At 38.0% G+C, this 16157-nt stretch overlaps 1 protein-coding gene across 2 annotated transcripts in view; it reads right to left on the bottom strand.

The window, feature by feature from the left end:
- The window catches only part of LOC123314574 (ecdysone-inducible protein E75), a 149180-nt gene that overhangs the window by 75878 nt on the left and 57145 nt on the right, over positions 1-16157 (bottom strand). The window contains exon 1 of one of the 2 annotated variants that reach the window (XM_044899928.1): positions 9680-9868. The exons of the other annotated variant lie outside the window; for it this stretch is intronic. Coding sequence (XP_044755863.1) covers positions 9680-9818 — 139 coding nt within the window. The 5' untranslated portion in view covers positions 9819-9868. Of the gene's footprint in view, positions 1-9679; positions 9869-16157 lie in introns of those variants that run through there. 2 annotated transcript variants of the gene reach the window in all.

Genomic DNA, 16157 nt, shown 5'->3' with positions numbered 1-16157 from the left:
AGGAACAACAAAATTACCTTCAGAATAACTAGCTAAATATGTGACACTACACATCTATGGATCTTTTAAACATAATTGTATTAAGCCAAAGTACCCAAATTATCAAATTTCACAGATATTTTTTAATTTTTGAAATTATTTACAAAACGTTAAAACATTCATAAGATAGCGTATAATTTAGTTACAAGAGTTGGGTTCTTTGAATTTTTGGTATTTTTATGGTAAGTAATGGTCATAATGAGAAAACTGAAAGACGTGGTTGATAACTTGTATTCAATAAAGATTAATCAAATAAATGAAAAACTATATTCCGAAATTCATTTCATTCGATAGAACCGTTTCTGAGATAGAACTAAAAATAATATCTTTTTATGGTTTTTCAACAGCCTGTATCTTTTGAACCAAGCCGATTCGGAAAATGTGGTAAAAGAAAAAAGTGTTTCTATTGACCTCAAGAATCTACTGTTAAAATATTCGTACGACTCAAAGACTCACCCTGTATACAGGGTGTTTTCAAATGTGAGGCTTTTTTTCGACAGAAGGTAGAACTCATCAAAATGAGTAGTTTACCCAAAATTTTTCTATATCCAATATACAGGATAGCTGAGATACAACCTCTAGAAGTTCGACAAAATTCCATTGAATTTAAGTATGAGACTGTGGAAGGTGACTCCAGCATCGCAATAACGAAACCAAACATAAACATATGGCTGGACAATGAATGGTTCAGTACCAAGTTCATCGGATTAGATGCATCAGGTTACTTTTGAGAGAATCATAATTATTGTATCGTGCAATTTAGGGTGAAAAAAAATGTAGAAAATCGAGGCAGTTTCTTGAAAGCGCTTATGTTAGTTATGTTGAAAAGTTTCCCCACTTCATCTCATTTTTACGACGATTGTTGGAATGTTGGAACAAGGAGATTGTGATGCCCATTGTGAAAAAATTCGTGAATAATTTAGACGAATTTTTTGCTGAGATTTTGAAGTAATATTCTTTTTTCACACTTGTGTCAGTCGCTCTTCTATCAGTTGGTATCGAAATGAGCCATTTCATAAAATCGTGTAAGTTACTAAAAAATAATGGCAACAATTCGGCAATCCTAAGTTTCCATTTTCATTACCACATAAATATCGAACGAGCCAATATCCTAAACGAAACCACATGGTTGAATCAGGAGATAAGTTTTTTTCCACTGCTTTGCGATAATTCAGCCAACAAACGGTCTAGGGTCGCATTAGAATCTATTTCAGTAATCATTTTCAATTTTTTTTTTGACTTTGTCATTTTGTATAGTTGATTTTTGGTGAAACGCTTGATTTCGACCAGTTCTACCTTCTGTTGAAAAAAAAGCCTCTCCTTCGAATACACCCTGCGTATATTGAAATAAGGCTTACACAAACAGTAGTTCATAAATCAATATCCAAAGATTGCAAAATGGCGAATACGCCACCGACATCATTTCATTTATGGTATGAGTACATTATTAAATACTAGGGGTTCAATACTCTTTAATGCAATGTGAATACAAATATCAAGCAATCGTTGAAATTCGTCTTTTTACTGTCAGACGGTTTGACGGATAGCTAAGAGTAGTGTTCCTATATTGATGCCACTGACCAAAAAGCCGTTCCATTGTCTTCTATACCCCGTTGTCTAGCCAATTGCACCACAAGACAAACGACCAGTACAAAAACCTTGAATTGGGAAAAATACCTGCCGTATCGATTAGCATTTATCAATCACGGGCCCACGCAGGTTCTCCAATCATTCAGCCGCCTTTCTAGACCTGCCAACCTCCGGCGAGAAATGCATGTGCACGTCTCTGGTCTTGCATAACCGAACATGTCCGTCGTTTCGGTGACACAAAAATCCGAAAAGTTCCATAACACCCGTAGTATGGCGGCAGAGGTCGACGTAACCGAAATGGAACGACCCAGATAGTCTGACCTCGCGGGGGCGGTGTGAATGACCCCGGGGTGGCGGGCGCGCATCCCCCTACATCCTTTATTTCCCTATTTCTGTAGCGTCTCCGGAATTATCTTCTGACGGGGATGGCGAAATAGGTTGCGGCACGTCTCAACTTTGTCGTTACAGTAAGTGTGCCAGCAATTCACTCAGACTTGAACGCTGTCAGGCATTGGGGACATTAGCGCCAGGACATCTTTGGGGTCGGTACAGAATAGGGTCAAATTTGTGGAACTTCGAAGCGAAGGCTTGCATATAAACTAAACAAAAAGTAAAGCTTTTCTCACCTAATTTTCATCGTTATAGGCAAGAAGATCCGAAGATGGCGATGATTTATTTATTAATTTTTTTATTTATTAATATGAGCATTGCTCAGTACATTGAACGGTACAACCCATTTGAAAAACAAATCGAACAATAATTACAACCATAAAATAAACATATACATATCAGTAAATCACAAACAAAACAATGAAGTTCACAAATATGGTAACAATATTCTAGCTAAAAGCAAGTAACACCTCACATCTAAAACAGTCAAGACTTGATTCCTTAAAAGACCTTGTAAGTTGAAATTTCGATAGACCTATTTCCTCGAATTATTCACAACATGTGTGTCTCAAAGCCGACATATCTATCTGAATGATAGTCGTAAATTTGCTTGAACCAAAAGGGATGAAAAGATACCAGTATCTGAACTGGTTATATTTGTTGGATACTTATGGATTACAAACACCACAAGTGACAGTCTGTACTTTCTGAGCTCCTCTGAAGTACCAAATTCACCAAGTTTAAACCCTGCCATGGGGCAATCTCAAAGGATGTGATCAGTAGTCTTGTCATCAACCCCTAGGGGTCTTCATCAGAATTGATCGACAATACCAAGTTTGTGTAGGATCTAGACTGAATTTGGTGTATTTGGTGGACAGTCTGAATAGTTCTTGGGAGAAGCACAACCCAATACTCAAAGACTCTGGGTTACATCAATCTGTAATTGGAGTTGGAATACCAATGACTGGTTCTGGACCAATCAGCTACACTAGCGTCTTTGCTGGCCAGATCATCTGCTGCCTCTGATGCCAGAGTGTTCTTGTATCCAGATGAGTTGCAGTCTGCTGCCTAATGAAGGAGATGACTGTTCGATCGATTTGATTCAATGTTAATTCCAATGCTATCCTTTTCTAGAAAATGCCTGGCACATAGGTTGATGGACTTTGGAGTCACACTTGCCTAGACCATATAACCGTATTTTGTTTTGGAGTCCTCTGTGATTTAGAAAGGTCCCTGTATACACTCTCTCTTTCTGAATCATTTGAGAAATGGAAGGGAATCTTGTAGCAATTCCATGTCACATGGCTGCTTTGAGCAAGTGGTTCTATGAATTTTGGAAAGTGGCTTGTGTTTCCTTCCAAAACTTAAAGGAATGACATACAGCAATTGGAGTTGCTTGCGATTGATTTGTCCTGAATCCTTAATCCACCTAGCTGTGTACTTGAGCTTCTGGTAATGTTTTTTTTTCTGTCCCACAGATAGAAATTCTCTTATAATTTGCTTGACGCATGAAACAATTTGGCCAACATGAGAACACATAATATCATTCATTAAACATACATCAAAAGTTAACCTAGCTGTAAATTTTCTCATGCCATAGCGAAAAAAACTAAAGCAGGTGAGGAAATAGAAAACTAGTCGAGTTGAAAGTCCTGAAATAAACATCTCCACATGATATAAGCAGATGTAAGTTTGTTTGAACAACATATTGATAGACCATCAACATATTCTTGAAGAATGCATTACTGGTGAAAAGATTTGAAGAATGTTTTTCGAAAATAATTTGCTCGTTGAAATATCTCTCGATGATCCCCAAAACATTCTTGAGTTGTGCTCAATAAATAAGCTATTTTCGTTCCCTACTTACTAGCCTCATCTCTTGAGGTAGTCCCCATAAAACGGATCACACAACTGTTCCAGAAGGACGCCTAACATATCGAATGAACTCCAGAGTGCGATGACTTGTGCTCGTGAAGAAGGCCCCCACATCCTTCCTAATTGGAACGGCTCATTAACTGTGGAACTTGCAATCGGGCGTCGAGGCGCTCTTTCGAAAGGCCGTTCAGCAGTCAGCGCCCTCTACGCCGGAAGGGCGATGTACTCTCCATTACCGTACGCGACCTAACCTAACTACATGCATGTAGTAAAATGCAAAGCGCGGAGCTTTAACCTGGTTCGGATGCGGAATGCATTTCATTCTGCACGAAAGGAAAGAGGTTGATTTACAGTGGGATTTGCTCTGTACCGTCTGGGCAGATTTGATCTCAGAATTTCATATTGCATCTTCCATCAAAGATGTATTTTCTAAGGAAGAGAAGAGTAGGATCCAGTGTTTAGAACATCGGAGTGTATCCAGTATACATAAACACGTTCCTCTAGAAATGAATCTCACTATATTGGTAGAGAATGAGGTATTTAAATCAAAGCCTAAAAAGTGACTTGAAAGGGCTTTTATAAGGATAACTGGAGCACGTCAAAACGACGACAATGGATGAAGGTTATACTGGATTGGGCAGCACTTTGGCCGTCATATACCTACTCTTTGTTCGAAAATAATGAATCAACTTGCATGAATGAATCCTTGGCAATCAACTCAAAGATACTACAGAGTTTGTGGGCGATAGGGATTGTGATTGTAATACATTGAACTAACTCTGGGAAGCAGGAAGAATTTTTTTGTGTATCATGAAAAAAGTCAGTAGCAATAAATTTCATCCTCCACCTTATCTGCCAAATTATTCCTTTTGTGAATGAGTTTGTGAACTCCAAATGAGATAAAACATCAGTTATTATTCGCCCAAAAATCGATCATACGACAACACTAAGTTCAAAGTGAAACAATGATGAGTATGGACAAAATGGGTTATTGAACTTCATAATGAATATGGAACCCTTGACTCATAGTCTGATTGTTGATTGGTCTTGATCTTGAAGATAAGCCAGTACAATCGAACATGTTTTACATAATTTGATCAACTGAACAAACAGAGTTAGGGTTCAAGCGCCTTTCGAGAAATCCGGGATATCGATTGTATCGAAGCAGATAAAAAAATTTTTGGTAGCTATTGATTTATCCAAGTTCCAAAATACTGTGAAACTTGCTTGATTTATACCAGTTACATAGTTTTATTCATTTTCTCTCGCTGTGAACTGGCTCAAACTAAACTAATGATCCAAAACGACAGAGATGATAATTATATAGTTGAAAGAGTACCACAATAATAGCTGGGCGCTTGTAGAACATTTTTAAGCCGGTTTTGCAGTATGTATTTCAAATCGATGGGACCGTAAAACACGTCATCGCAAAACCGATTACGGAATAGTTTGACGCATCTGAAGGAAATTAACCTAAATTTTTCAAGGTAGAATAGCCACGGGTTCAATGAATCCTCGTCATCGAGTGGACCGACTGCGAAAGAGTGAAAGTACCTATTCTCGAATGAGTGTAGAGAAGAAAGTGAACGATTGAGTACAGTCGGTCATTGGCCATTTTTCCCGTCTCAGTCTCAGTGAACGAACAAATCACTTTCGCTATCGACTTAAAATATACTCATAGGCGTACACCAGAGTTGTTCGCAAAGATTGAGAAGTGAAATCTTACACTTGAAAGTGCTCGTTTTTCATTTTTGGCTCTGTCAATATATGTTCATAAAAATATACCAGTTCGTAGAATATGACTGGACTAATTATAGTGTGAATTTTAATGAGACCTGATTGCTACTATAGGTTAGGTTAGGTTAGGTTAGGTTACTACAGGTTATATTTCTTTCATTACTATGAAGAAGGCCACAATGATGAAAATTAATAACTCCTGAAAATTGGCTTCTTAGAGATAGAGAGAGCATTTAAACAAGAGGATAAATGAAAGCATTCATTCTCAAGTTAAGAAACATGAATTTTCATACGTAATCAATGAAGGATAACATTGAAAGAAAAAGGTAGAAAAGCAACAGAGAAAAGACTGTAAATTAAATTCGTTAAATTAGGTGAATTAATCGCGTAAATTCTTCTTCAATGAATCATTGACCAATACATTATTTCAATAATTCGGTAGACTAAATACAGTTACTTCAATTCAGAGAATTTACAAGCACTAGAAGTAAGGTGTTTCATGAGTTCATTAAAACTCTTATTAATACCAAAAATCTTTTTCGTTTCTTGATATGAACAAACAACCAAATACTAACTAACAGGCGAACCGTGTAGTAATCTGAATAAAACAAATCCACCTATTTATTTGAGCATCTTCTGAAATAAAGAAATCGTATAGAAAAATGTCCAATTTTTTTACGTAGGATGTGGCTGCATCACGATTTTTGCAACCTGCGGAGCGCTGACAACAAACACACGCTCATACAGAAAAAAAATTCCCTCAAATTCTGAAAAAATTTGTGGAAAATTTAGGGCGCTTTAGGGCCTTTAGGCTTTGCAGGAGCTGACGCTTGTAAAGAAGTACTGATCATTGTGCGATGGGTTACAAAGTATAAGTGTATTAGTTGGACACCCTGTTTCTTATTGCTTGCTCGATTCCAAAGGAATTATCGGAAATAATGAAACATCTATCTCATCCAATCCGAAGACCTGACTCATATCCAGCCATAAGCCACGCTCCAAAAATATCCTTATCTTACATCACGAATGCATAACTCAAAAACAAAATCACCCATAGCTATCTTAAGTGAATAACAAATATAATAATTATTCCATACGATAAAACTCAAAGAAACACTTGCATTATCTAATTCTACGGTAAGCCGAACGAGCCATTTACAATCGCCGAAATGGCCATGATAAAGTGAAATGAACATTAGCGAATATATATTGTGAGATTGGCGACCTCAAAATAGCGAAGGCAATGCCCTAGCCTCGTTCGGGGCGCCGTTGGCCTCGATTGCGATCTGTAGCGAAGTGGCGAGCATTCGCGTGTACCCCGAGCGCGGCTAGCTTCGGCGACCCCATGCAGGATCAACGCACTAGCCTCTTTCGGGGAGCTCTATGACCTGGTTTTGACGCGCGAATAGGTTAAATCTCGAATTTGTATAGTGCTTAGGCTCCTCGTTAGGAGGATTACGGCGGTATTAGATGACAACCTGCGAAATGAGCCTTTCAACCGAGATTTTGTCAACTGAGGCAGCAATTTATAAAGCCATCTCAATTTTAACCGTTCATTTGAGTTTAAGGGCCTGTTCCGATATTGCTGGTTTTACTGGCCAGCAATTGAATAACAATAGAACTCGAACGACTGGGCCAATAGGCATCGTCTCTGAAATACTGACAGTACTGTTCAGGAATATCGGAACAGACGGTAAGTGAATGCTACCCTTGAATAAATTATTAGGATGACAGGACAGGCTGTATAACATAACCCTTCACGGGTCAAATTCGAAGGCCAGGGCATCTTGTAATTAACCTGTCAGGAATCCTTCAGAGCATACTGTACCTTCGGGCCTGGGCAAACAAACAGTTATTATCTCGTCATATTAACATAACGAACACCGTAAAGGAAAGTATTATATCACGAAATTGAGTGAGATTTATACATGTGACGATATCGCGAAAGTGAAAACCCGTTTTGCAAAAGTAAAATTGCTATCATTTCGTTACTTTCACCTTCTGAGACGTGAGCGCATTAGCGTAGGAAACATTGCATAGCCCAACGACGGTCATGGGTTCATCTTAGATGGTATATTCAGATGAATGAGGAATTGAAGATTTGGAAATGGAGATTTCAAGTCCAGAAGCTGTGTGGAGAAAACGCCGCTAGAAAGTGCTTTATATAGATTGATTTCCTGCTGATTTTGTGCTCTGAGGCGAACATAAATGAGAAATTAGCATATGATTATGTCTCCGAACACGCGTTATGCCTCTTTGGAGCTTTATTGAAGAGTAGGCATTGACTTTCCCAAAACAATTGGATCATAGCTGGCTACACAGATTGGTTACCTTTTTCTTATGCTCATAATATCAGATACTCATTCTATACTAAGCTCATCGGCCTACTATTCCAATTACTAGTGTTTCTACTGGTTACTTCTCAAAACAACCCTTACTTCTGGCAAGATGCAAATTTGCAGCTGAATATCACATTCCCAAAAACCAGAGAGCGTTGGAGCAAAAAAGTTAGGCTTTAAGCCTAATCGTTTCCAAGGTAGCGAGCCCGAAAAAGTAGAAAGCACTGACGTATTTTCAAAGCTTTTCGTAAGGGAGAGCGCCCACCAAAGTAGGGAAACTCTGACATGGCACATACATGACCAAAGCGATGCATAATAATAACTGACACTTCACTTAGATGTGCGATATCTGAAAATTACGAATCGCCTTTGTCATGTATGTGCCATGTCATTGCTACGCTACTTTGGTGGGCGCTCCCATTGATATTTTTGTGGTGTAGCCGCCCAATTTTTCACACCCCAAATCTCAGACGAAGTACATAATTGCACACCCTAAAACAAGAATGAAGCATATTCAATACAGATCAAACCCGACGGCACTAATGGTGATGAGGTATTAGGGGTCTGAGGACCCAAATTTCTCCCCTTTCTGGTTAAGCCAATTCGAAGAAGGCTATCTAAATCAGCTCTTACAGTAAAAAGTAACGCTATCGACCGAGCTATTCATTTCCGGTTCGATAAATAACCGAGCTCCAAGAGTATGCGTCCGTTAGGCAAACTACCTGCTGAAAACACCCTGTATACCAGGCATTAGCCCATACCACGACGAGTTATGTGGCAAATCGTTCGCGAATTCTGTCAGGTAACCTATTTAGCGGTCAGTGCGTTGAACTCCACCGTTCGAGGTTAAATGGTGGGGCAACGCGGCTCCGCTATTGGCCAAACGCCCGAGCACATGTGCTGTTTTCGCATTCAACCTCTACTTATTTCATCTTGCCCCAGATTCGAACGGACAGCGAAGTAAGGTGAACGAACTAGTCTCGGCACGGGGCGGCAACGACCTCGAGGTTCGCAACGGCAAAAGGCGGACCTATAGGCGATCCTTTGCTCGTTCGCAGCTACCCGGGGCGAGACTATCGATAGTGACATGAATCTGCGAACCTCGCGCTGTTTGTGAATTTAAAAGTGAGTGAACGAGAGTGAGACAGATCGAGGCTGAGAGCGAGATGGAAATTGCAAGGAAGGACGAGGGGCAACGTACTAGCCTCGCGCGGCAGCATGATTGGCCTAGATTGTTGCTTATTTTGCTAGCGGGGACCGAAAAGTGAAAACGAGCGTCGGCTCCTCGAGCGGAGGCTAGCTAGCGCTCTTTTACAATAAGGGAAATGGAATTCAAAACTTGCAATGGGGAAAATAATGAAGAAAAATATTATCGAATATCTTAAAATCGTCTTTAATTTTTAGGAGGGATCATGAAATAATGATTTGTTCTTCCAAAGTTCAAGTGAAGATCAGAGATGACAAATCTATTAAGTTGTTCATTGACTCAGCGAAATTTATTGTGAACTCAAGGCTTTGGATCTATTTCTAATGCAATCGGGAACGGATCACCTCCAATTAGACCTGTCGATCTTTAAGAAAAATAGCCACAGAATGAGGTTAAGACAGGTCAGGGATGAAACACAATCCATTCCCCGAGCCAAAATGTCAAAGACGCTGTTATTTTTGGTAACAACGTACTACGTAGGTAGAAAAACTTGAAAATTTACCTGCCAGGACCTTTCCGAGAAGATTTTCGCTGTCGCCCTTGGACTGAAGATGAAGTTCCCCATCGACGAGTCCTAAATCCTGTTCGTCGTCCAGTTTGCCAGAAATACATGCGATCTCTTTGTAGTCTTTGACCGTCATTTTCGCGAATTGCGGAAACTCAACTGAACATTTAAGGGTCGAATTCCGAACTCACTCGGCTCTCGGGGTTGATGAACCGCGGGGGTTGTTTGGTGGGGGGGTGGTGGTGAACAGTGCGCAAAACGTGCGATATTCGCGTAGTCGTAAACGTACGGCGTTCAGCGATTGTCGTCGTCGACTTGCTGCAACTGAGGCAACGGACAGCGAGAGTGATTTCGCTTTGGTAAAGAGCCGTGTGTTGACCCACTAACTCAGTTCAACAAGAGCGGTGTCAACGAACCCGCAAGGCTCGGGATGCTAAAACGGATCGTACTTTGTTGGTTCTCGAAAGAAGTCGACCTTATTTCTTTCAAGGTTTCGTGAAAAAAAAAATCACGTAATGTTGAGAGTTGAGACGAAAAGATTTCGGATCATTTCAGCTTGCGTAAGGGTTCTTATTCTGAGGTTAGGGGTATTTGGCGTCTTCCAATAAAACCATTAGAAAGTACGAACATATGAAGAACCTTTTTCCTTTTTTGGAACATCTGAAAAAGTTTAGAAATTACCAGAATGACCGAAAGTTTCGGATTATTTCTGGCACAAAAAGTTTTCAGCAAACTTGATCTCGAATTTTTCGAATAAAGTTTAAGTTTTAGGTTGAAATAGGGGAATTCATGAAGACCGCTGTCAAATCCATGCCGAAATTTTTAAGGCAATAATCTGAAATGAATTTCCCGTTGAAAAATCACTTCCACATAACATATTGTATGGAAGACAACGTCCTTTTCAATACAGTGTTGTCCTTTGAAAACTAAGCAGTGACTCTGTAGGTCCGCAGAATCGAATTATATGAAAACCCATGATTGCATGGTGGAAACTTCTAAGTTCAAATTCAAAATCGTACCGCTTCAACCCTTAGGCCCAGTTGTTCAGTCTATTATTAAGCGTTAATCCTAGTTCAACATGACAGAACTGAACGAAACTGTCAAAATTAATCTAGGATCAACATCAATCTTGGATTACTCCTGAACTGAGCGACCAAGCCTTAGTGTTACAATTCTAACCCCTATATTTTTAATAGCGAAGATGAAATGAGTGATATCTCATATGAAAGGCCTTCCTTTTTTTTCTGAGTTCAGTATATATTTTTTTCTATCCATTCGTGTTCGAAATATTCACATTAAATTTCAAACAAAGTTGTATTTTCCATCAAGCATGCCGTGTAAATCAATCGAATTTTCAGTCCTTTATTCTGCAATTTCGATGATACAGGCCCAACAGAAATTACAGCAGTAATAAAAAGTATGGTATAGAAAAAATAAATCGACATATATATTTTTGAAAAGCTATTTTTCTCAATAGCATGGGATCAAAAAAAGATACATTGTATTTTATTTCCACCCTTAGTACAGGGGATAAAAAAAAATGAATATAGTGTCGTATTCCCAATGAAGAAATGCCTCTAGAAATATCGTTTTCAGATTCGAAAATCAAGAAGTTATGGCACATTTTCGAAATCGACAAAATATGGAAATTTGGTTATATCTTCAAGACAAATGAAGATATCTTGAAACAGTTTCCATCGATGGACTTTTCACGAAAATGGAGCCCATGACTCCTTTCAAGGTTTTCACCTATCTAGTCTGGAAGTACCAGAAACAGCCAGAATAAAGCAATCTTTTACGTTTTAAATATCTTTACTTTGTTCCATACTTTATCGTAATCCTGTAAACTACAAATTGAAACAAGAAATTTTCTAGTCACCTATGTTATCGATTGGAGAAAAAGATTGAATAATTATTCCCCTCATTCATCAGCAGCTCATGAGCCGTACAAAAATTCTAAAAAACGCCCCCGTCTTATTTCACATCCTAGTATTTTCTGCTTGGAAACTCTGTGATATAACAGAGTTGATCAACAAAAGTAAATGAACGCTGATAAAGGAGCCAATTAAGTACTTACGAAATCGATGTAACAAAATATTTACATTGGTACATTTATGGCACAGCAAGAAAAGTTCCTCGTACCGTGTTAGATTTTCATACAGTTACTCCACTAGAAAACGTGTGACCAACTGCAATTATGACAGACTCCCACGTGTATTATAATGAGACCGGTTTGTTCTTCTTTCGAAAGATTTTGGAGGATGTATGTTCACGATGTGCACCGTGAACAAACATTCAGAGCGATAAGAGAGCAATAAATCGATAAAAGGCATAAACAACCAACGAAATAGAAAAGTTTTATGGGACCCCCAGTAATGTTGTTTTTGGAAGAGTTGAAAAAGAAGAACAATGTCCTGAATAACATGGTAAACTGAACCCTATAAATCATAAGCAAGTAACGGTAATTATGAATGGGTAACTTCTTTCGACATAAAATGCTGCGCTTCAGGGCTTCAGGTGATAGTAAAAAGTGGAAATGACAATGTTGATCGTAAATTGTAGGCAGAATCCCCTAGTGCAAAAGGAGAAAGAATGAGATTTTTTTTACAGACTGAGGAGAGCAACAAGCTGAAAGAGTTTTGCTATGTCATAAAAAAAGAGATCAAATGATTTAAATCCTGATGTTTTATAGACAGCGTATGAAACACATCTACAAAATCTACATCTACAAAATCTACATCTACAAAATCTTTGACGTAATGAAGACATCGTAAAATAATGAAAGCATTCTCTCGTTATTTTTATTCTGCCATCAAAACGTCAAGACAACGTTCCCTTTTCAAGAACCGGCTTTTATATAATCGAAACACAATAGACACCTAGACCTACATTACAAATCTGAAGAATTATCACTTTCCTCCTGTTAACAAAACGCCGCATCGCTGGCATTCAATCTAATCGAATTATGAAGACGATGATGACGTGAAAGTCAACAACAATTGAGGTTGATGCATGGATGGTAGTCGTTTCCAGTAAAAGTGAATACAATGAGACCGGGCAGGTTTACGAGTGGGTATCGAAAGTGAAGAAAGGGAAAGTGCTGTGCCCCTTTCTCCGAAGAACACTCTCACTATCTGCATAGGTAACAGAAACGCCGCCGAAGAGATTCACCGAATGATTGACTTATAGGCCGAGGGGCGTTGACCTCTAGAGAAACAGAATTAGTGTGTCGATGAAAGCGCAATTGTTCGAGAAGCGTGAGAGATAGAAACTTAAGAAATTTTCTTTGTCCGTCTACTGAGGAATGTTGCCAAACTTTGGAAACTATCTCAAAGAAGCGAAACTGAATATGATATTCAGTCCACGTTAAGAGAAAAAAAAACGTCGAGAACTCGAATATTTGGTATCCAAATATTTCCTTTTGAATCGAAACTCTTCATGAATTCTTGAATCATATGAGATACTGCGAATTTGTTCTTCCAAATGACGAATTAGACTTCATGATTCAATTCCCATCCTAGGATAAGAGTTGTCCTTTAAAAGTGAACCTTTGTGTTGGGATAGGAATCCCATAAAAGCTATTCATCATAAACGTTCCTTTTGTGATGAATATCTTCTCTATCCCAAACTGGGATAAGCAGCGAGTGCTCTCCAGAAAAATCCTTTCTGGGACGTTTCCTGTCGCGATAACGCGGTGATAAAGATAATGGAAATTTACCAGAATGTGGAACGTATACAAGCTAAAAATTTATAATGCGAATAACCTGAAACTAGGACTGCAAATATGTATGAGTATATCTATAATAAACGTATCGTTCGCTTTATCCGAATTCGGTCGTGAAGTTTTCCAAAGGTAAAAGCGTAAACAATTCTAGGTACGATTTTGAAAATTTGTTTACGAAAGATTATAGAGTAGCAAGATGGGAAATGAGGCGACTAAAACGATGTGAGCGCCATCTGTGTGTCAAGCGTGTTTTCAAGACGCTAGGACTGGTTAAAATATTAATTTGAGTGCCATTTGCAGAAAAAAATGAAATGCTGTGAGATTTCAGATGTCCATTTTGATCAAAGAGGTTTTGAATGTCTTGATTCTCGTACCGCTTTTTGTTTATCTAGCTCGTTCTAGTTGCTGATCATTGAATTTTTTCGTCTTATTTCTTTCCAAAATATTCTACGAAAATTATTGAATGTCGAAGAACTGTGGATCAAATAATAAAATGGATTTTCCGAGATTAAGTTTTTCACTCAACTAAGGAAAATGGAAGCGCAAGTTTAAAAACTCGTAACATGTGAATCATTGATTCTAATTTTCAGGGCTCCGAATTGGATAAAATTCTCAGGGCTTGAAGACAATGAATTCAGCAAACAGACAACATGTGCAGTGACATTTTACTGCAAGTCAAAAGTTTTCATTCAAGAAAATTGTTTCAGATATCGATTGAAATTTATTTTGGGAGGATTTTGCATCTCTTCATAAACATTTTAGGGTTTTCACTCCCAATCTCTGAAACAAAATCAATTAAAAATGAAATCAACGATTTGCTCCTGCGTTACAAAGAATTATAATTTCAACGTTATTTATTTTGAGTTCATTGTCAGGCAACAATTTTTTCTAGTTAATTTGCTCCTGATAAATTAGTGCAAGAATTTACGCAGGAGCAAATCGTTGATTTCATTTTTAATTGATTTTGTTTCAGAGATTGGCAGTGAAAACCCTAAAAAGTTTATGAAGAGAAGAAAATTGTTGTATGCAGGAAGCATCCCTTGCATGAAGGGCCCCATTTAGGGGAAATAATGACCTGTTTACGTCCATTCAATGATTCTCAATATATTCAGAAATGCAAAAGTTTTATTGATTTCGATTTGGGAATCGAGTGACTGTCAAATTAATGTTTGGAAAATCAAAAGTTTCATGGAACCTGCTGTGAGTGTTTTTTATTAATCACTTTGTATATTTTTTCATAAAGAGACCATATCATAAGGAAATCATAAAAAAAAGCACCAAGAAACTATACTGACATATAAGTCTTGTATATCTCTGTAAAGTTTTTTTTAAAGTGTGGTTGTGAAAATTCCATAAAAATAATACCTACATATGTAAGTATCTGGAATGTGTATGCTATGATGGTATATTGAATACTGGTTCATATCAATTTCTGATATATGTATTTTCTACGAATTCAACTAAGTTTATTAATTCAAAACAACCTATTGCACAGAAATAAAACCTTCGACGTGTAGCAGATCACCATATACTTCAGTATCCTAGTCAAAGCTTCATTTATTGACCATAATTTCAATTTTTGTAAATTTTTTACAGATTGCAAATAAAAATATAACATATCCAACAGGGTTTTCCATTGATATCAATTAATTACAAACAATGTTTAGATGAAAACTAACGTCCTGATCACAAAACGAAACCATACTTTTGTTTTGTCGCTCAGGATGTTTGTTTTCTGATCGATACAAAGTCGATATTGAAATTTAATACAAGGAATAGAATTCGAATTTCGCGCCCCTCAATTAAAAAACAGAGAATTGTTTTTCTGTATTGACAGTACGTTTTCAGCGCCATCTCATTGTCAAGCGTGTTTTCACTGGCGAAAATGTAGTCGGTTTTTAGTACTAGAGATATGTGGGCGTTTTCTATCTTTCTACTCTATAAATAATCTTTGTTTGTTTACCAAACTGCTTTGAAACTCATTCGTATTTGAAGAGGGGAAAAGTTCTCAAAGAAGAGAGCCATGATCCTTATGGCCCTATCCCTGGAACCGCCCTTGTGTCTACATCATCATAATATCATCATCTGTCATTCACGAGCTAGGACATTGACGTGCGGCAAGAGATATTAGAATATAATCGGTTCAACCTGTGAAAATTTCAGGAAGTAAGTAAGGAATACCGTTAACCATCGTCAATGGGAACATAATGGATTACAATCAGGTCGTAACGTCATCTACATTCGAATAAAACGTGCACCATGCGTTTCACAACGATCGCTTGAGCAACATCGATTGAAACTAAGAGATAAACAACTAATTTATGGGTCGGAGAACCATTGGTAGAAATAATGGCACATCGCGTATAGGGAGGAATGAACTTGAAAAGTCTGTAAAATCTGATCGATGGTCCAGATCAAACGTTGGTACAAAAAAAAGAATCAACTTAATACAACCAAGAATTGATGATGATAATAAAAAATCTTACATATGTCGTTTTGAGAAAAGTGTAGGTGTATCAGGCTAAAATATTCACATCATGTCCCTTTTTTTATAGATTAGGTTTCTCAGAACGATCCTTTGGTAACTTCCCATTTGACGCCACAGATTGTTAATTCGGTCAATTACCAACTGACTCAGAAATACTACGACACGTGTTTGTGTCGGTTCATAAAGCCGAAAACGTACTCAAGACCCTATTAATAGATGCCGTGTTCCTGATACATTTCGTAAGGAATACTTTCCCATAAAAT

This window comes from Coccinella septempunctata, chromosome 5, assembly GCF_907165205.1.
Source record: "Coccinella septempunctata chromosome 5, icCocSept1.1, whole genome shotgun sequence".
NCBI lineage: Eukaryota > Metazoa > Arthropoda > Insecta > Coleoptera > Coccinellidae > Coccinella > Coccinella septempunctata.
Note: the sequence above shows the minus strand (reverse complement) of the source record. Positions and strands in the feature narration are given on the sequence as shown.